The 20718-nt window shown below is 47.0% G+C and overlaps 1 protein-coding gene across 1 annotated transcript in view; it reads left to right on the plus strand.

Moving 5' to 3' along the window:
- Window positions 1-2103: 2103 nt before the first annotated feature.
- Window positions 2104-20718, plus strand: part of LOC137439289 (cell adhesion molecule DSCAM) — a 214620-nt gene continuing 196005 nt past the window's right edge. The window contains exon 1 of the mRNA XM_078768014.1: window positions 2104-2171. Within this exon, the coding sequence (XP_078624140.1) occupies window positions 2156-2171 (16 nt within the window). The 5' untranslated portion in view covers window positions 2104-2155. The remainder of the gene's footprint in view (window positions 2172-20718) is intronic.

Below are 20718 nucleotides of genomic sequence, written 5' to 3' on the forward strand. Positions count from 1 at the left end.
TAACAAGCTTATTATCCTCTTTCTGGAACTGAGTATTACAAATCAATAAATCAGCTCCATCAGCAAACTCTAAAATCCTTTCACCTTTTCCATTTCTCACACCATATCCGTAACCCCCATGAACTCCCTCAAAACCGTCCATACTCCTTCCCACATGTTCATTTAGGTCTCCTCCTACCACAACAACTTCCTCATCTTTCACGTTTTCCATCAGCTTCTCTATTGCACACCAGAACTTGTCCTTCCTCTTCATCGCTCCGACCAACCTGCGGAGCATATCCCGAGATGACGTTCAGCAAGAGCTTTCCAATCATCATTTTCACCATCATCAACCTATCACTCACTCGAGTCACACTCACCACACTGTTTACAAACTCCTCAGAAAACAGGACACCAACACCATTCACGCCTTCTGGGCACCCTTGCCACACAAAGTTGTATTTCTGTGCCTGCCTACCCTTCACCATTCTCACACCACTTCCCTTCCATCTCGTGTCCTGCACACAATATATGTCCACATGTAATGGACCCACAATAATCTGGAGTAATGCACCCACAATAATCTGGAGTAATGGTTCCACAATAATCTGGAGTAATGGTTCCACAATAATCTGGAGTAATGGTTCCACAATAATCTTGAGTTATGGTTCCACAATAATCCAGAGTAATGGTTCCACAATAATCTCCAATAACTTGGTCCCACAATAATCTGGAGTCATGGTTCCACAATAATCTGGAGTAATGGTTCCACAATAAGCTGGAGTAATGGTTCCACAATAATCTGGCGTAATGGTTCCACAATAATCTGGAGTAATGGTTCCACAATAATCTGCAGTAATGGTTCCACAATAATCTGGAGTAATGGTCCCACAATAATCTGGAGTAATGGTCCCACAATAATCTGGAGTAATGGTCCCACAATAATCTGGAGTAATGGTCCCACAATAATCTGGAGTAATGGTCCCACAATAATCTGGAGTAATGGTCCCACAATAATCTGGAGTAATGGTCCCGCAATAATCTGGAGTAATGGTCCCGCAATAATCTGGAGTAATGGTCCCACAAAAATCTGGAGTAATGGTCCCACAATAATCTGGAGTAATGGTCCCGCAATAAAAAACCACCTTTAGAGGCCATTTTTCCCCGCAAGCGGGGGTTGGCCTTTTTCGGGGACCGTGGTTGTTGTTGTTTTTTGGTCCCCTTTTTGAAGCAATGTTTTACGGCCGGATGCCCATCCTGCCGCCAACCCTTTTTGTCGCCTTTTTACGACAAACAGGGAATTACCAGTGAACTGGTACTCAATTTGCCGACCTCGGAAGGATGACAGGCTGAGTCAACCCCCCTGGCGTTAATTCAGCGATCGACCGGGATTCGAACCCAGGATCCTAGGATCCTAAGCTGGCACCCTAGCCGCTAGCCCAACACCAGGGTTAATGGTCCCGCAATAATCTAGAGTAATGGTCCCGCAATAATCTGGAGTAATGGTCCCTCAATAATCTGGAGTAATGGTCCCACAATAATCTGGAGTAATGGTCCCACAATAATCTGGAGCAATGGTCCCACAATAATCTGGAGTAATGGAACATCAACACTCTATTCCTGTTCAAATCTCTAAGTTTTTCTCATTATTTGCATGACATTTGTTTGATATTTCTTGTCTTTTTATTTGGGCAGAATGCTTTGAACAGTGAATATCATGAAATGCTTTCTCGATCGGCCAACAACTCATTTCCCATTACTCTACATTAAACCCTTTTCATGTGCACACCTCATCAACCACTTGCTCCTTCTCACACAATCTCTTTAATCTTTCCGTTTCTTAGCTTGTTTTGAAGACCTCTCCCCATCTCTTCACTACATTGCCCCGGCTTCTCGACGAATCTACTTCTCTGCATCTGCTCCTTTGTTCCTGCCCTGTCCGGTCTCTGGAGCCCCGGCAGCTCACATTCGATGGTTTCGTGGGCCCGAGCTTGGCAGTCCCTCACCAAAGAAGCTGGAGGATGAGCCAGGTCATATTAGGCTTCTTGCCAATGGTTCGTTGCAGCTCTTGCTCCCGGTTGTTGGTCGAGTATCCCATTCAGAAGGCCGTCATCCAGACTGGGGACTTTATTTTTGCACAGCTGAGAATGGAGCTGGTCTTCTGCGCAGCTTGGACATGGAATTGGTGCCTGGTAAGTGTTGTTGGTGTTATAATGTCATTTCATGCTCTTATATTGACCCTCTTTCCTTGCCTTTGTCTCACACAAACGCATCACTTTTATCCACTCTGATATGATGCCTCATCTTCCATATACAGTATATATATATATATATATACACTTATACATATATATATATATATATATATATATATATATATATATATACTTACTTACTTACTGCGTCGAGCTAGCTCGGCATTCCATGACACGTTTCTTCCATTCATCGCTGTCACTCATGGCATTAGGTAGTTCGTTAACCAGACACCCAGTATCATTAATTGTAAGCTGATCTATATATGTTTTCGCAGGTCTCCCTGGTGCCTGTTTGCCGTGAGTTGGTAACCAAAGTAAAACATCGCTTGCGAGCTCATCTTTGTTTCTCCAGCAGTGCCCAGCAAATCTTAATCTACGTTGACGTATGGTTACACTGATTGGTGGGATTTTTGCATACAATTCATATTTTGTGGGGTGCTCTTTCCATGAGATGTTAAGGGCTGCTCTGAGCATGCGAGTGTATGCACCATCCAGGGCCTTTTCTAGTGACGATGTCAAGGTCCATGTAATTGCCCCATATACAAGAACTGATTCAACAGCTGCTCTAAAGAAGTTTCGTTTCAGCTCTATTGGAAGCGCAGATTTCCAAATCTTGCCTAGACTGTTTAAAGCTCCCTAAGCCTTTCCAAGTCTGATGTCGACATCTCTTTTTGTGGAGGCGATGTTGCTTCCCAGGTCTGTGAATTCGTCAACCTTTTTGATGTTTTCACCAGTGAGTGATTTTATGTCTACAACTTGATCTTGATTAAGACTGATGTACTCTGTCTTCGAGGCATTTATGTAGAGACCAATTTGGCTGGCTACTTCTTCAATCTTGTGTAGTAGTGTCGCTGCATCCTTGTTATAGTCTGCTAGAACCGCAAGATCATCTGCATAATCTGCATCTGTAATCTTCTTGGATGGGTATCGCCGACTTTTCCGTTTACTTAGGGTAAATCCAAGTTCATTGTTGGTGTCTATTGCTTTGCGTAGCACATAATCGAGACATATTATGAATAAGTAGGGAGCGAGGGTATCACCCTGTAAAACTCCTGCCATGATGTCAAAACAGTCTGTATCGCCGTCAGGTGATCGGACTATTGCATGCGAGTTCTTCTACAGCACCATGATGGCATTAACCGTCTCCTGAGGTATCCCGAATGCTAGCAGTATCTCCTTCATCTTACCTCGATGGATGGAGTTGAAAGCTTTCGAGAAATCAATAAATAGGAAAACAGCAGGAAGATTTTTTAGCTTTAACGCCTTCAAGAAGACGTCTAATAGTAAGGATTTGCCCGGAGGCCGATCTACTTGTACGAAAGCCATTTTGATTTTTTCGCAGAACTGGTTCTATACGCGGTCTGATTCTGTTTAATAACATCATGTTGTATATTTTGGCCGCTATTGATGTTAGAGTGATTCCTCGATAGTTTTTTGTAAGCCCTAGGTCACCTTTTTTCTGGAAAGGCAATATACATCCTTCTGTCTATCTATCTATTGGATTTTGATGGTATACAGCATTACATAAATTCAGTAAAATCTCAGCGAATTCACCTAGTTTCCAAATCTCGGCTGGAATGTCATCTAGACCACAGGCTTTCCCGTTTTGAATGTTTTAAAGAGCTTTATGGAGTTCATCTATGGTGAAGGGACCTTTTTTGATGTCGAGTTCATCTGAAATCACAGGAGTTATTACTTCATCCTTGATTGTGGGTGGCTTCCCTAATAAGCTTTGGAAATGCTCTTGCCAGAGTTTCAATCGTTCTTCTTGGCTGGATGCTTTTAGTTTGGATTTGTTTACGCATTTCCGTCTGCTTATCTCGTTTACAGTTTTCCAGGCCACAGCAGATTGCTTGTTACTCGTGGCATTATTTATCATATAAATTTTTCTCTGGAGATAGTCAATCTGTTCTCTCTCATAAGAATCGGTAAGTGCAGTTCGTGCTTCGTTGTAATTCCTGATGTTTTCCATTGAAGGTGCAGAGTTTTTAATTTCTGCCATTGTGTGTAGCTCTTTGCGTTTCTGGCATATTTCCTCTGTTTCCCATGGGATCCGACTTTTCCTCTTTGGTTTCAAAGGAATGGTACCAGAAGCAGACTCTCTGCAGGCTGTCTCAAAATTGGCAAATGTTTTATTCGGCGAGTTTGTTGTATTTTGTTCTTGAAGAGCAGCAAATCTATTTTTCAAACAAAGTGAGAAGGCGACACTAATCTGTGTGTTCTTTTTGAGACAAGACCAGTCATAAAGTGGTTTACTTTTTGATTTCATTTTATTTGCTCTAAGGCTCAAGCGGAGTGGTGAGTGTGACTAGAGTGAGTGATAGGTTGATGATGGTGAAAATGATGATTGGAAAGCTCTTGGTGAACGTCATCTCGGGATATGCTCCGCAGGTTGGTCGAAGCGATAAAGAGAAGGACAAGTTCTGGTGTGCGATAGAGAAGCTGATGGAAAACGTGAAAGATGAGGAAGTTGTTGTGGTAGGAGGAGACCTAAATGGACATGTGGGAAGGAGTATGGATGGTTTTGACGGAGTTCATGGGGGTTACGGATATGGTGTGAGAAATGGAGAAGGTGAAAGGATTTTGGAGTTTGCTGATGGAGCTGATTTGTTGATTTGTAATACTCAGTTCCAGAAAGAGGATAATAAGCTTGTTACATACACGTCAGGTGGGTCGACGACAACCGTTGACTACCTGATGGTGCGTAGGCGAGATAGGGGGCACCTCCGGGACACAAAGGTGATCCCGGGGGAGGAGGCTGTTTCACAGCACCACTTGGTTGTCTGCGACGTAAGGGTGAAAGGTGCGAGGAGAGCTCGGCGGGTGAAGTACCAACCGAGAATGAAGGTGTGGAGGTTGAAAGAGGTGACAGTAAGGGAGGCATTAAAAGAGAGGCTGAGTAGGGTCGAGGATGATGTGGTTGAGCTTGAAAGTGGTTGGATGTCAATGAAAGGTAGTCTGTTGGGAGCCGTTGGTGAGGTATGTGGATGGACAAAAGGACCACCGAGGCACTCGGAAACATGGTGGTGGGATGATGAAGTTGGAAAGAGGATTGACGAGAAGAGGAAGAAGTTCAAGGAGTGGCAGAAGGCGAAGGGTACGGGAGCAGAAACAGCAGAGCATGAAAGTTATAAGGCAGCCAGGAAGGCTGCAAAGAAAGAGGTAGCAAAGGCGCAGGAGGCATGTAGGAAAATGTTCGGAGAACGCTTGGATTCGGAAGAGGGTCAGAAAGCAGTATTCAGGATTGCAAAGCATATATCGAAAGAGAGGTGTGATGTGATGGGGGTGAGTTGCTTGAAGGATGAAGTGGGACAAATCGTTGTCGACCCTGATGGAATTAAAGGAAGATGGAAAAGATATATGGAAATGCTGTTGAATACAGAGAATGAATGGGATGGCAACATAGAGAGTAACCCAGTTTTAGGACCGGCAGAGAAGATAACTGAGAAGGAAGTTGAGGAAGCGATAAAAGCAATGAAGGGTAGAAAAGCGGGAGGGCCGACGGGAGTTGTGGGAGATATGTTGAAGGCAGCAGGAAGTTGGGGTGTGAAGAGAATGACAAAGATCTGTGATCTGGTGGTGAAAGAAGGCCGCATTCCAGTGGATTGGGAACTGAGTACCCTCGTCCCTCTATACAAGGGGAAAGGTGACCCTCTGGAGTGTGGCTCGTACCGAGCGATAAAGTTATTGGAGCATGGAATGAAGGTATTGGAAAGGGTGTTGGAGAGGAGGATAAGGAAGAAAGTGAAGATCGACGAAATGCAGTTTGGATTCATGCCAGGAAGAGGAACGACAGACGCGCTTTTCATTGTGAGGCAGTTGGAGGAGAAGTACATGGAGAAGAGGAAGAAGCTGTTTCTTGGGTTTGTTGATCTGGAGAAAGCATTCGATCGGGTTCCACGCAAAGTATTGACATGGGCATTGAGGAAGTTAGGAGTGGAAGAATGGTTGATCAGAGTAGTGATGGCAATGTACAAAAGAGCGCGCACAGCTGTAAGGACGAAGGACGGGAACAGTGGTGAGTTTGAGGTGAAGGTGGGAGTGCATCAGGGGTCGGTACTAAGTCCAAGCGTTTCCAAAAGGCCGGCGGCTTGATCGCCACGTGCCTCATAAAAGGGGGTTGGGAGGGACTGCTTAAGCAGATGAGTGAGGAGTCCACCACAGTTGTCCACCGCAGCTGAGTCCACCGCAGCTGAGTCCACCGCAGTTGAGTTGAGCTTTGACGGCAGTTTCGACCCGCTGCTACGAAGCAACGCTGCCGTGCGAACCAGATTGAGGAGGGTCGGCGGCCGCTCACCTCGAGCCTTGCCGTTTACACGAACAGGACCCGCATCCTTCCAGCTCTGTGGACCACCTGGACCATCCTCTCCTTCCAGCCAATCGTTCCTGCCTTCATTCCCCATTCGTGTGAGTCTGTCTTTGTTTGTTCTGTCCTGGGTTAAGTAAGACTGTTTATAGGTAAGCTAATTTGCACTGTCTCCTTGATGCCTTCTGTCTTTATTTTATTATCCTTCCTCCTCCTTGGTTTCTTTTGGTTGTAAATAGTAGTAATAAATTATAGTCGTATTTCAAACCTTTTTTGTCTTCTTCTTCTTCACATCCGTCATCTTTGTCTTTTCCCCATTGAATACCTGTGGCACGATTTGGCCAACGTTTGAGAATCGGGTCTAGTCATTGTTAACAGTTCGTGCCGCGGCTGCCATCCGCTCGGCAAATTACCATCTTATCCGCGGTCGCGAACGGGGCTGTGCACCGGCCTTTCCGGAGGTCGCGGTGCAGCTTCAGGGACCACGTTGGTCAGTAACAAACGAGGGGACTAATCCCCCCTCAAAGGGGAACCATAGGCCGACGTTGGGTTCCGCAACAATTGGTGTCTGGGAGTGAGATACGGACCTGAAGCGCTTAGCGCGCTCAAATTACGAGTGGGCCGAAATTTTGTTTTATAAAATCCGAAATTTGAAAATCGTGCCATGGATGGTCAAGATGATCGGATGCCGGTGGGGGAATTAGAAGAGGGCTTTGGGGTAACCCAGGACCACAGGGAGGAAATGGAGGAGGAGAACAATGGTGAAGTGGTTGAGGAGGTATCAGGTGCGCAAAATGGCGCCCTCGCGCACGTGGTTGTAGCGGCACCAAATTTAGCCGCGCCCGTGGTCGCAGCAGCCGAGCCCGAGATGCCGGGGTACATGCGATTTTCTATGGACCAAATAACTGCCAAATTCGACACCCAAAAGGAAGAAACGAGGGCAATGAGGGACGAAGCAAGGGGTACCAGCGAACAGTTGGGAAATAAATTTGAGGGTTTAGACAAGAAATTTGAGGGTAAATTTGAGGGGTTGGACAATAAATTTGAAGGGTTAGACAACGGGATAAAAGAGGTAAAGAATGGGTTAACGGGGCTAGAAGATAAGATGGAAGGCAAATTGCGGGAGATAGGGGAGCAATCCGCCCGGGAAATCAAACGGATGGGGAACCAGATAGAGGAGGTGAAAATCGGGTTGGAAGGTAAACTGGATGCTCAGAGGGATGAATTGGGACAGATGAGGGCGGCATCTACTAAAGAAATGGAAGAGATGGGGGAGGAAATAAGACGAGGTGTAAGCGAGGAGGTCTCGGGGGGTACGCGAGGAGGTAAAGCGAGGTGAGAAGCATATGGAGAAAGAGGTGAGAAATAGTACGGCTAGGTTACAGGGGGGCATAGAGGACCTGACACAGGGGGTGGAACAGCTGACAGTGGGACAAAGGGAGTTGAAGGAGCAGGTACAAAAGAACACTGCGGTACTAGGAGGGTTGAAAGCGACACAAAACGAAATAAAAAATGACTTGATAGCGACGAAGAGGGAATGTCAGATGGTACGTGAGGGACTGACAACGAGGTTGGACGAGGTGACAGAGGCAATGGAGACGAAGGACCGGGAGGTGAGGACGCATATAGAAACGGTTAAGGTGGCCTAAGAGGACGAAATTGAGGAGACGCACCGGGAAATAGAAGAGGTTAAGCAAACGTTAGAGGAAGTGGAAGAGGGGGTGAGTGAAATTAAGAAGAGACGGAGGGAAACTAAGAGGGAGATAAAGGAGGAGGTGATGGAATATGCACAAGGTCCATGCTCAAATCGTGATGGTGTGCTCGCTAACCAAATTAAGAGTTTGCAGGTGGCGAAGGAGGTGCGGAGACGAGGTGCCGAGGTGAGTGGCGATATACGCGGAAATGTATATGGTGTGAGGGGAGATTCAGTCGGCTTGGGGGGTGGTGTCGACCCGGGTGTTCGTGAGAGGCCACTGGTAAAGTGTGCGACAGGTACAGAGTGTGACGGAGGAGGTGTGCGAGAATGTCCGACTATGGGGTGTGTGAGGAAAAAGTGCGTGCCGAGGAGTGAGTGTGCTGTCGAGAGTGAGTTGGTCGTAGCGCGTGTGCGTGGGGGCACATGGAAGCGCATAGTGGGGAGTGTTACAGAGGATGTAACGAGAGAGTGCACACCTGTGGGGAGTGTTACGGAGGGTGTAACGGGAGAGTGTGTGCAAGAAGATGCACGAGAAAGGTGTGTAACGGACGGGTGCATGAGTACAGAGTACGCTGTCGAGAGTAAGGGTGAATGCGCGACCGAGAGTGGTGGTGAAAGTAGTAAGAGTGACACGGAGCGTGAGTTGGTGGTGGCAGGTGAGAGAGGATGTACACCTGGAATGGAAGGAAGCACACCTGAGATGGTCGAGCGCGTGTGGGAATGCACGCTAAAGTTAGTTGTGAGGCACGTGGTTGGGTGTGCAAGTGAGTGCACACCCGTGGTTGTCCCAGAGGAGGTGACCGAGGAGGGGGTGCGAAGAGGTGTGTTGGTGAGGTGTGCGAACGACGAGTGTGTGCAAAGGTGTGTGGTGGTCAGGTGTGTGACAAAGTCTGTGAGCGGAATGAGTGTACCTGGGTGTGTAAGGGAAGGTGCAATGACGAAGAGCATGGGAACGGCTGGATGTATGAGCAAGGAACGGAACGCGGGGTGTGAGCATGCAAGGGGAGCATCGGCGCTAACCGGGTTAGCGGTTAGACCGACTTATAGCCGAAGCGAGCCCTCGGTTCGTGCCGGGCAGCATCGTGTGCCGCGGGAACCAGGGGGGATCGTAACCGCGGCGGTTTGGAAAGAACCGCCGTACGCGATCCAAGCCGGGCCGCGCTCTGACCGGCCGCGTCCGTGCTCCACTAAGCGGAGCGGGCGGCCCGGTAGGAAGGGTCGTCATGACAACCCCTTTTTGTTGAGGCGTTCCGGCAGGGCGAGATTGGGCCATTGGACGGCTCCGTGCCGAGATGGTGCGTGGGATCTCGGCCCGAGTAAACCTCCTTCCCTGCACCGAATGCCGGACAAATCCAACCGCCAGCACCAAACAACCCGCATTCATTGCTCGGCTTTGCGAAGCCGAGCTTTTAGAAATGAATTGGCGCACCGAGAGGCTCTAGTGAGTAGACTGTGATGATGATAGTGTTTTGGACCCGAAATTGAAAAGCAAAATTTGATGATTGGCAAAGGATTGGCAGATTGATGATTGGTAGAGTGATTGGCAAATTTTTAATTAGCTGGAATTTGGTGAGCAAAATTTATAGTGAGAGATACCCGATGTGGTGGGAGGGCAACTCTGCCATCCCTCACAACGGGGGGCAAAGGAGCAGTAGGTTTATGGGGTTTATGGCAGTGAAAACTAGCCCGGGAGGGTTAGGATATCGTGTGTAGGGATCTAGAGAAGAAGACCATAGATAACGGTAAGGTTAGGTAGTGACAATGATACCTGTAGTGGGGACGCAGGTAGATTAGTTTGGATTATAATGACGAGGGAACGCAATAGTTTAAAGGGGCGACTGGGAAGCGCAAGTTCCAGAGGGGAGTAGTTAGATGAGATGATACCGAGTGTTTGAGGATCGAAAGTGTATTGAGCGTGGAAGTGTATGGAGCAGTGAGTGAGGAACAAGTGAGATTGCACAGGTGTGCAACTGAACAGGTGTATGGAGCAGTGTATGAGTGAGTGATGGTGATGTGTGTTGTGTTGACCAAATGGTCCAGGGAGGAAGGAGGGTGCAGGAAGCACCAGGTATAGGAGTGATTGCACAGGTGTGCAACTGCAGGTTGTGTGGAATACATGGAGTGTGGAATATATGGAGTATGGAATGGATGGTCGTGGAGTGAGTATGGTGGAAACTGTGGAGTGGAGTGGATGGTGCGAAGGTGTGGATGGGGGAAAGGAGGATGGACCCCCATCATTAATACCCGGGGAGGGTAGTGTAAGTGTTAGGTAGAGGGTATAGGTAAATTGTGGTTAGATATTGGCATCTGTGGTGCGTGTGGAAGAATGGAGTTTGGATGGGTGCATTAGTGACGTGGAAATGGCTGGGCGTGTGGCCTGTTAGTGTGCGTAGTTGAATGGACACTCCGCCACTGTGAGGGTGTCGGCCAGGTGAGGCCGCAGGTGGGCCTTGGGAGCCGGTAGAGTTGTTGTGGATGGGGCCCGAGGATCTGGAGGACGGACCCGGGTAGCCCAGTGCCAGAGGGCACCGAGTGGGGAGAGCGCCAGAGGGCCTTCCCCAGTAGATAGGTTAGGGTGAGGAGCAGGTAAGCTCGGAGGCAACTACAGTGGTGGAGGTGTGCAGGTGGGTAGACCTGCTGGGAGAGCCACACGACCCAGTCCTGAAATTGTGCAAGGGCACAGGGAGTTGAATCGGGGGAGTGAGACCCCAAATTGAGAAGCACCACAGTTTGGCCAATGGGAATTGGTTTTTAGAACCCATAGTGTAAGTTGGCCAATGGATTGGCAGGGAAGACCCCGGGTAGTGTAAAGTGTGTTAAAGTCATTTAGAAGGTAGTTAGGATTGAAATCTCCTTGCACCATCTACATCCACTCACCTGAGGTGACGAAACTCCACACCATGCCAGGTTGTTTTTATTATTTTTGTGCAAATGTTTGGATTGTGAGACGCATCATGACGTGGGTGTGACATTGTGCTTTGTTGTTCCATCTCTCCCTCCTTATGAGGATTGATGATGAGTTGGTGATGGCAAATTTTGGTTAGAGGGATTGTGGTGACGAATTTGGCATAGGGGAAATATGGGGAAGACGTGACAGTAGTGACGAATTTGTAATGTATAGATTTTGTACATATGGGGTAAGGGCAAGGGTAGTGTAGGTCACATGTGGGGGGGGGGGGGGGGCGTACGGTAGGGACGAGCTTTCTCACTTCGCTCTCCGTACGCACCTCGTCTTGCATTGCCTTTATTGATGTGTACCCTTGTGACCTTACCCCTCGCTCACCTGTCTTTTCCTCCCCCCCCCCCCCCCTTGTCTCCCACACGAGGACTGTGCGCCACTGGGCGCCGAGGGGAGCGTGCGGGAGTCCGCCATTGTGCGCCCGAAACTCTCGCAACCACAGCTGTCTGCATCGATGCACCACCTTATGGACCACATGTCTGTGGCTGAGCACCACTGATGGACCCCATGGGTTGGGGCATGGCCCCTCTGCTGGAACCGGCCATGAAGGCCCGAGATCTTGCTGGCGGACCTTGGTCACAGGGCACCGATGCCACACAGGTGAACCACAATAGTCGGCCCTGTGGGCCATAAATAAATAGAAATGGACACGGTTGTGCACTTTCATTTTATGTCCAAATAGGCCGCCAGTAAGAAAATGACGAAGTTGACAACATGTGGAGATAACAATAGCCAGCAGAGGGAGCCGAAGAGCAAGACACCACCAAGGGTTTGTTGTTTTTATTTTTATTGAACTGTGATGACTGTGCACCGATTGGTGCTTGAGGGTGCTTTGGTGCGTTTTGGGTGCTTTCTGGTGCGTCGATGCAGGGCAGACTGTCTCCCCCCCAAAAGAACAATCACAGGTCCTGGGTTGCGTTTTGTAAATAAAATAGCGTCGTTGTAAATAATGCGCCCCCACCGTAAGTGTTTTAGTTTGAAGTCCATTCTGCAATTCGGTTAGCTGTGGGCGTAAATCTGTTAGGCAGGGTGCAATGGAGCAGCGGGACAGTTTTATTTGTGTTTTAAAACTGTCACACTCAGGGTCAGGTTAAATGTAGAGGGAACTACACCTACGTGCCACACTAAAAGTAAAGGTAATAGGCCCGGGACGTGCCTAAGAGGAGGAGGGTGCAGTGTTGTGGAAATGAGAATTGTGTTTTTTTATTGTTGTAAAAATATCACCCTCCTTCCTCCAATTGTGTATAAAGGTCAAAGGGCGTCCCTTAGTTAGGTCATATACAATCGCGTTAGCCAATCATAGATTTCCTGCTTGTTGGTAGTTATTTCCTTATTCTGTGTATTAGGTTAAGGCTTTGTCTTCCATTAATTGATACTCCATTGCACCGAATTCAAATAGATAGATCCCCTTTCTAGTCAGGTGGCTTAGCAACAATTTTTAGGCGTAATGTTACAAGCCGGACAAAAGTCCCAAATTTGGTATGGAGCTTCGTTTGGACCTATCAATTGATTTTAGCCTAGGAGCCATCCTGACCGTTTCAGATTTTCCAAGATGGCGGCCAAAATTCAAAATGCTGCCAGCAAAACAGAAATATCATATATCTCTGGCTGTAGAAGTCACAGATAGACACATGAGGTCTCAAATCAGGGGTTTTTGAGGTCAGTGAAACTGATTCAGGGAAAGGTACATTTCATATGTCACTTATTTTCAAGATGGCGTCCAAAATCCAATATGGCCGCCAAAGAAAATCATACTATAATGCAAGGACTTCAAAAGTTTGTTCGCCTAAGGCTCAGGCATCGAAGGATGGATTAACTTGACACTTTGCACACCTATAGATATCGTTTTTGACCGTGTCAATGTGGGCCGTTTTTTTCGATTTCTATCCTAATTCGGGGGGTACAGGGAAAGTAACGTTACTTTGCGGGGGTTCGGTGACCCGGATACGCGTCACACCCTCAGGTCATATGGTTTATTTACAAACACCATGCTTTGATGATGCATGACGGGTACTATCCGTCGTAGACGGGTACTATTGCTAGTTAAAATGATGATATGAGAGTATTAACAGAAATTATCTATTTGTGTCTTTTCAGATAAATCAACATGGAGCTACCTGTAGACTTTAGTCGCTGCATTATCTGCCAACAAGAAACAGATGAACAGTTAAAATGTCCACTTCTCAGTCCAGGACCAAACGCTGATAATAAGACATCTGCCTACCAGTCATTCTTGAGTAATGTCGAACATTTCCGCGAGATTGATCAGCTCCCAACTGAACTGAAGTTTGGGAGTGATCAAAGTGTTGACGAACTTGTGAACAATTCTGCATTGTGGCATAAATCGTGTCATTTAAAATTCAACAATGAGAAACTGGCAAGAGCAAGAAAGCGAAAGAAATCCAATCCTGATGGTAGACAACAAATTAAGCGCCGGACAATAACCATGATTAGACAATGTTTGTTTTGCGAGAAAGGCGCAGATGAAGGTGACCTCCATCTGGTTTCAACATATGATATGGATGCCAGTCTAAGAGCTATGATCAACGAACTGCAAGATACCCAACTACTTGCGAGGATTGTTGGTGGAGATCTCATAGCTATGGATGCGAAGTATCATCTAAAATGTTTGACTAACCTTCGAAATTGGTATCGCAGTCACATGAGACAGTTACACCATGCAACAGTAAACATTGATGACGTAATGAATGAGTCTAGAGCATTTGTTGAACTCACCAGTTACATTGAAATGTCTGTTAATGCCGGGACTTTCATCTTCAAATTATCCGAGTTACACTCACTGTACGTGAATCGGCTTGAGGCGTTGGGCATCAAAAAGACTATCAACAAAACCAGATTGAAGGAACAGTTACTTGAACGATTTTCTGATGCACAAGTGCAACATGATGGGCGGGGCATCGTTCTAATATTCAAAGAGGGAATGAAAGACATGATAAAAGATGCTATGAAAAAGCGTGACTTTTCAGAAGATGCCCTGATTCTGGCACGTGCGGCAAACATCGTTAGAAAATATATCTTCCATCATGAAGGATTCAAATTCACTGGCCAGTTTCCACCAGGTTGTCAGGAGAACTCATTACCCTCTAGTCTGAAATTTCTCGTCTCCATGATTCTCGATGGTCCTAATCTGAAAGACCAAGAGAGTAATGAGTCACAAGTGTGCCTAACTATTGGGCAAAACATCGTCTACAACGTCAAGAAAAGGAAATCTAATTCGCCTGTGAAAGTCCGGCACACTCTTGACCGAGAACCTCCGCTAACAATTTATATTGGCCTCAATATACATGCGCTGACTAGGAGCAAGAAAATCATCCAACAGTTACATACAATGGGTATCAGTGTTTCATACGACAGGGTGATGCAGCTTGAAGACTGGCTCGCCACAGCTGTATGCGAGAGGTTTGAAGATGATGGTGCAGTAGCTCCGACTATTCTTCGGAAAGGTCTCTTCACTGTAGGAGCGCTTGACAATCTCGACCATAATCCGAGCTCAACCACGTCAAAGACATCTTTCCACGGCACGGGAATAAGTCTTTTCCAATTCCCAAGTGAGAGGGAACCTGGTGTGACTAGACAGCCTGTTGCTATACCACCATCTGGGTCACAGACTCATTCGCTTCCAGACAGTTATGCCTCTGTTCCTGCTGTTTCGCTGAAGACCACCGATGTTGCTGTTCCACAGAATAATGTTCAACCCATCAAATCTGTTTTACCAGATGCAAGACGTGACGAATATGGCTGGATGGAACATGGTCTTCAACTTGTCAATGATACGGAACTGAGCAAGGATAATTCGCTTACATGGTCTGCCTATCATGCCTCTAAGCAAGAGGTGACAGTAGAGCCGTCAGCTGTATGTGCACTACTTCCTCTGTTTTATGAAAAGTCAGCCACACCTGCCTTGATTAAACATGGCATGGATGTCCAAAGGCAAGCAACAGAGTACCTTAACCCAGGACAAATCCCAGTCACAACATTTGATCAGCCGTTGTTTACGCTCGCCAAGTACGTACAATGGAAATGGCCAGATACGTATGGAGAGAAAGTGCATGTGGTTATGATGGGAGGATTGCACATTGAGATGGCTTTATGGAACACTGTTGGAGATTTGTTACAGGGCTCCGGGTGGACAGCAGCCCTTACTGAAGCTGAGGTAGCCTCATCTGGAATTGCTGATTCATTTCTGAAAACAGCTCACCTGACCAGAACTAGACACGCTCACCAAGTTACACTTTTGACCCTTAAGAAGCTTATCGTCGAGGCATTCAACCAGGATCCCAGCGGTGCGAATGATAACGACAGTTTTAATAACTGGCATGAGAGAATGTGTAAAAACTGTCCCACGTTCAAGTTCTGGGATTTGATTACGCAATATGAGATCCTCATTCTCATATTTGTAAGAGCCCACCGGGAGAGGAACTTCACACTGTACATTAGCGTTCTGGAGGAGCTCGTACCTTTGTTTTTCGCATTAGATCATGTGAACTATGCTAGGTGGCTGTCCGTCCATATCAGAGACATGAAATCTCTGCCGAAACCAATCAGAGATGAATTTGAGACTCACCATCACTGGGTAATCTCGAAGTCAACCCACAGATATTCTGCTATACCCGTTGATCAAGCGCATGAGCAGGAAAACAGTTGTGAAGGGTTCCGGTGGTGCAGTAGGACTAACTGAAAATCCAGTCACCTTCAAACGTTGGATGACCTCTGGACCAGAACTCGCCAGACTCATGAAGCAGTTCGAGAATGAATATATTCTTGATGATGACCTGGAAAACCCTACGAATTTCGAGCACCATGAACAGGGACTCGCCGCACAGAAAGCGTTCCAGCAACAGGTTGATAGCCTATCTAAAGTCATACAAAAGATGGGCAATCCTTTCCTGGATGATTTTCCCGAGTTAGTAACTCTTGACAGTCGTAATTGCACGAGTGAGACCGTAGTGAATACAATCCGTACACTGGAAGACATTGGTACGAAAAAGTATCAGGACTATGTGACAACATTCCTTGTGGATCGCACTCGCTCCATACACAATCCGATGTCAAAGAATTCGCTACCCTTATTCTCGACAAAAGTCAAAGCTAAATCCAAGGACGGCAAGAAAGTAAAAGTGCTTGAGAACAATATGGCACTCTTCGGACAGTTATACATCTCCTTGCAAAATAGGGATGGTGATATCAATGACCTCTTCGCACATGAGGTTCAGTCATATCCTCCTTCCCTGTCTGACTTTGGCAAGCTGAACCTGCCAGGTACAAAATCTCAATTGTTGCAATGCATCGAGGAGCCGAACCAGACAGAGCCACCTGCATCATTTGACTGCAAAGTCCTGGACGGTGCTGTGATTGTGCACTGCTTGCCTGTAACACATGTCAGAACATTCCATGAATATGCAGACAATGTGTTCATTCCCTACCTGGAACGACAGCTAAAGACCACCAAACGACTGGACCTTGTGTGGGATACATACATACCGAATAGTTTGAAGGAGTCAACCAGGGAAAAACGAGGGAAAGGAACGCGCAGAAAGGTATCTGGTGACACCAAGCTGCCAACAAACTGGAATGACTTCCTCCGTGATCCTATCAACAAGAAAGAACTTTGAATTTCTTTCCTCAAAGGTGGCAGAGTTCAACTGTCCCGCAGGCAGTTCGGTATACATCACAGCTGGAGAGAATGTTATATGCATTGGAACTGAGATCGAAATGTCCATGTGCAATCAGGAGGAGGCCGACACGAGGATCGTGGTTCACGTGAAGCATGCATTGGAGAATGGTTCAAAAATTGTCCAAGTGCGCACCGTGGACACAGACATTGTTGTTGTTCTTACTGGCATGTTTCATGATCTTTCACATATTAACTCAGATGTAGACCTATGGGTAGCCTACGGTGTGGGAAAGAACTACACACATTACAGTATCAATGCCATCTGTGCACGCCTCGGTGAACCTAAATCAAGGTCCCTACCCATGTTCCACGCCTTCTCAGGATGTGATACCACGTCAGCATTTCGAGGGAAGGGAAAGAAATCATTCTGGCAAGCATGGCATGTATATGATGCAATCACAAATGTTTTCGTACACCTGGCCACACATACATTTGAGCATGTTGATTTGGAATCTGAAACGTTTAAGAAGATCGAGCGACTAGTTATCATAGTGTATGACAAAACAAGCAATTTGACCAATGTAAACAGTGCACGTATGGAGCTCTTCTCCCAGAAGAGTCAAGCTGTAGACAAAATTCCACCTACTCAGAATGCACTTCTGCAACACACAAAGAGGGCAGTGTACCAGGCTGGCATCTGGGTTACCAGCATGTTAGCACAACAAAAACTTCCAAGTCCAGCTGGATATGTTTGGAAAAAAGTCGCCGAATCTTGGGAACCTGTCTGGACAACAATTCCCGAAGCTTCTCGTGCTTGCAGAGAATTTATCAAATGCGGCTGCAAAAGAGATTGTACAGTGTGCAAATGTAGCAAGGCTAATCTCCCTTGTACATCTCTTTGCCGGTGTAAATGTTCTACCAGATCATAAGGTCAGTCACAGCAAAAATACTGGTCTGATGCCACATTTGAACGAATATCATATCATTATTTTAATTTTTTTTGGCGGCCATGTTGGATTTTGGACGCCATCTTGAAAATAAGTGACATATGCAATGTACCTTTCCCTGAATCAGTTGCACTGACCTCAAAAACCCCTGATTTGATACCTCATTTGTCTATCTGTGACTTCTACAGCCAGAAATATATGATATTTCAGTTTTGCTGGTGGCATTTTGAATTTTGGCCGCCATCTTGGAAAATCTGAAACGGTCAGGATGGCTCCTTGGCTAAAATCAATTGATAGGTCCAAACGAAGCTCCATACCAAATTTGGGACTTTTGTCCGGCTGGTAACATTAAAGTTGCTAAGCCACCGCACGATTCATTCCCATTCCCAAAGCCTCTATTGCCAACTGCATTTATTGCCAACTGCATTTGCCGCCATTATGGCGTGGTCAGCTCGGGGAAGAGGGGCGTGCCCGCCCATCGTCATCAAGGGTGGAGCCAGAGAGCCCGTGCCCACCAATCGGCACTGCGGAGAGCGACCCGATGGGCGTTTCCAAAAGGCCGGCGGCTTGATCGCCACGCGCCTCATAAAAGGGGGTTGGGAGGGACTGCTTAAGCAGATGAGTGAGGAGTCCACCGCAGTTGAGTCCACCGCAGTTGAGTCCACCGCAGTTGAGTCCACCATAGCTGAGTCCACCGCAGCTGAGTCCACCGCAGCTGAGTCCACCGCAGCTGAGTCCACCGCAGCTGAGTCCACCGCAGCTGAGTCCACCGCAGCTGAGTCCACCGCAGCTGAGTCCACCGCAGCTGAGTCCACCGCAGCTGAGTCCACCGCAGCTGAGTCCACCGCAGCTGAGTCCACCGCAGCTGAGTCCACCGCAGTTGAGTTGAGCTTTGACGGCAGTTTTGACCCGCTGCTACGAAGCAATGCCGCCGTGCGAACCAGATTGAGGAGGGTCGGCGGCCGCTCACCTCGAGCCTTGCCGTTAACACGAACAGGACCCGCATCCTTCCAGCTCTGTGGACCACCATCCTCTCCTTCCAGCCAATCGTTCCTGCCTTCATTCCCCATTCGTGTGAGTCTGTCTTTGTTTGTTCTGTCCTGGGTTAAGTAAGACTGTTTATAGGTAAGCTAATTTGCACTGTGTCTCCTTGATTCCTTCTGTCTTTATTTTATTATCCTTCCTCCTCCTTGGTTTCTTTTGGTTGTAAATAGTAGTAATAAATTATAGTCGTATTTCAAACCCTTTTTGTCTTCTTCTTCTTCACATCCGTCGTCTTTGTCTTTTCCCCATTGAATACCTGTGGCACGATTTGGCCAACGTTTGAGAATCGGGTCTAGTCATTGTTAACAGTTCGTGCCGCGGCTGCCATCCGCTCGGCAAATTACCATCTTATCTGCGGTCGCGAACGGGGCTGTGCACCGGCCTTTCTGGAGGTCGCGGTGCAGCTTCAGGGACCACGTCGGTCAGTAACAAACGAGGGGACTAATCCCCCCTCAAAGGGGAACCATAGGCCGACATTGGGTTCCGCAACAATATATATATATATATATATATATATATATATTGTTACAGACGTGGCTTGGATGTTATTTACCGAGCGGTTTTATGGTATGACCACGTCTGCACAAGTTACCCGATTGTGCCCGAACGTTGACTAGTCGCGCGATGCTGGCTCAATAAGAAAAAGAAGACACCCGGCTGGATTACAATAACACAATACGACACCAAGGTTTCGATTCTCAAGACCTCCGGAGGAGATTATATTCGTACGGAAAGGTCAGATTACAGGGGCTAGAAGTATAATCACAGGAAGACAGGCACTTAGACACAATCTTATATTATTCCCAACAGACGACAGATAAACGGGACAAAGCTGACTCACACGGGGGTTGATGGAAAGGACAGCGGGTATCGATGGCTCAAGGTGCACTCTTGGCTCAAGGACAGGGTCCAGTACGGTCCGGTCCAAAGATGCGGGGAGGTATCGTCGCGCTGGGGGTGGCGGTGGCTTCCTCTGCTCTCCGTAGTTCAGGCGCATCTCTCGTCACATCCGGCGCGGGGGCCACGTATATCCGGCGGGGAGTGACACGCCCTCGGCTCGTTAGCTCCGCCCCAGATGGAATCGGCACGTTGCTTCTCATTGGGTGCGTGGGGGGGTTACTGGCTCCGCCCCTGACGAGGAGCTGACAGCCAGCCCCTTCGGGGGTAACGCCGTGGAGCGCATGGTCATGGCGGGTAACCGAGCCGGTGTGAGGACGCACACTCCCCGCCCCTCTGTTGTTGTAGTCGTAGTTGTAGTTGTAATTGTTGTTGTAGTTGTTGTTATTGTTGTTGTTTGGGGAAGAAGATGGGAGGAGGTATGGGAAAGGTCCTAAACTCACTACTGATGCCATATAATCACATTCTGGTGCAACGAAGAGTCATAATTAATGGAAACGAGGCCTTAACTGACATAGATTAAGAATAACTAGGAAGATGTCCGAAAGTTGTCTACGTGTGGTGCGGTGGACCTGGGCACGACATTTAATGGGGGAATAAGGGGAAGGTCGGCTCTACTGATTGTTGTTTACATGCAATGGGACTAGGGAATGGGGGATTGGGGAAAGTTGGGGAGTATTGGAGAAAATAGGGGAATATTTACAAGCGGATATGGAGGCCAAATTCCATATTCGCAACAATATATATATATATATATATATATATATATATATATATATATATATATATATACGTATATATATACATATATATATATATATATATATATATATATATATATATATATATATATATATATACACAAAGAATTAAGTTAAGCACCCCCCCCCGTTTTTTTACAACCTCGCACATTGCAAGTTTGTTGTCGTCAACACAGTGTAATATACCCATGATATTGCTATATTTTCTGGAGAAGTGATATTATGGTCACATAAAAACA

This window comes from Myxine glutinosa, chromosome 14 (assembly GCF_964187855.1).
Source record: "Myxine glutinosa chromosome 14, kmMyxGlut1.1, whole genome shotgun sequence".
NCBI classification, from domain to species: Eukaryota; Metazoa; Chordata; class Myxini; order Myxiniformes; family Myxinidae; genus Myxine; species Myxine glutinosa.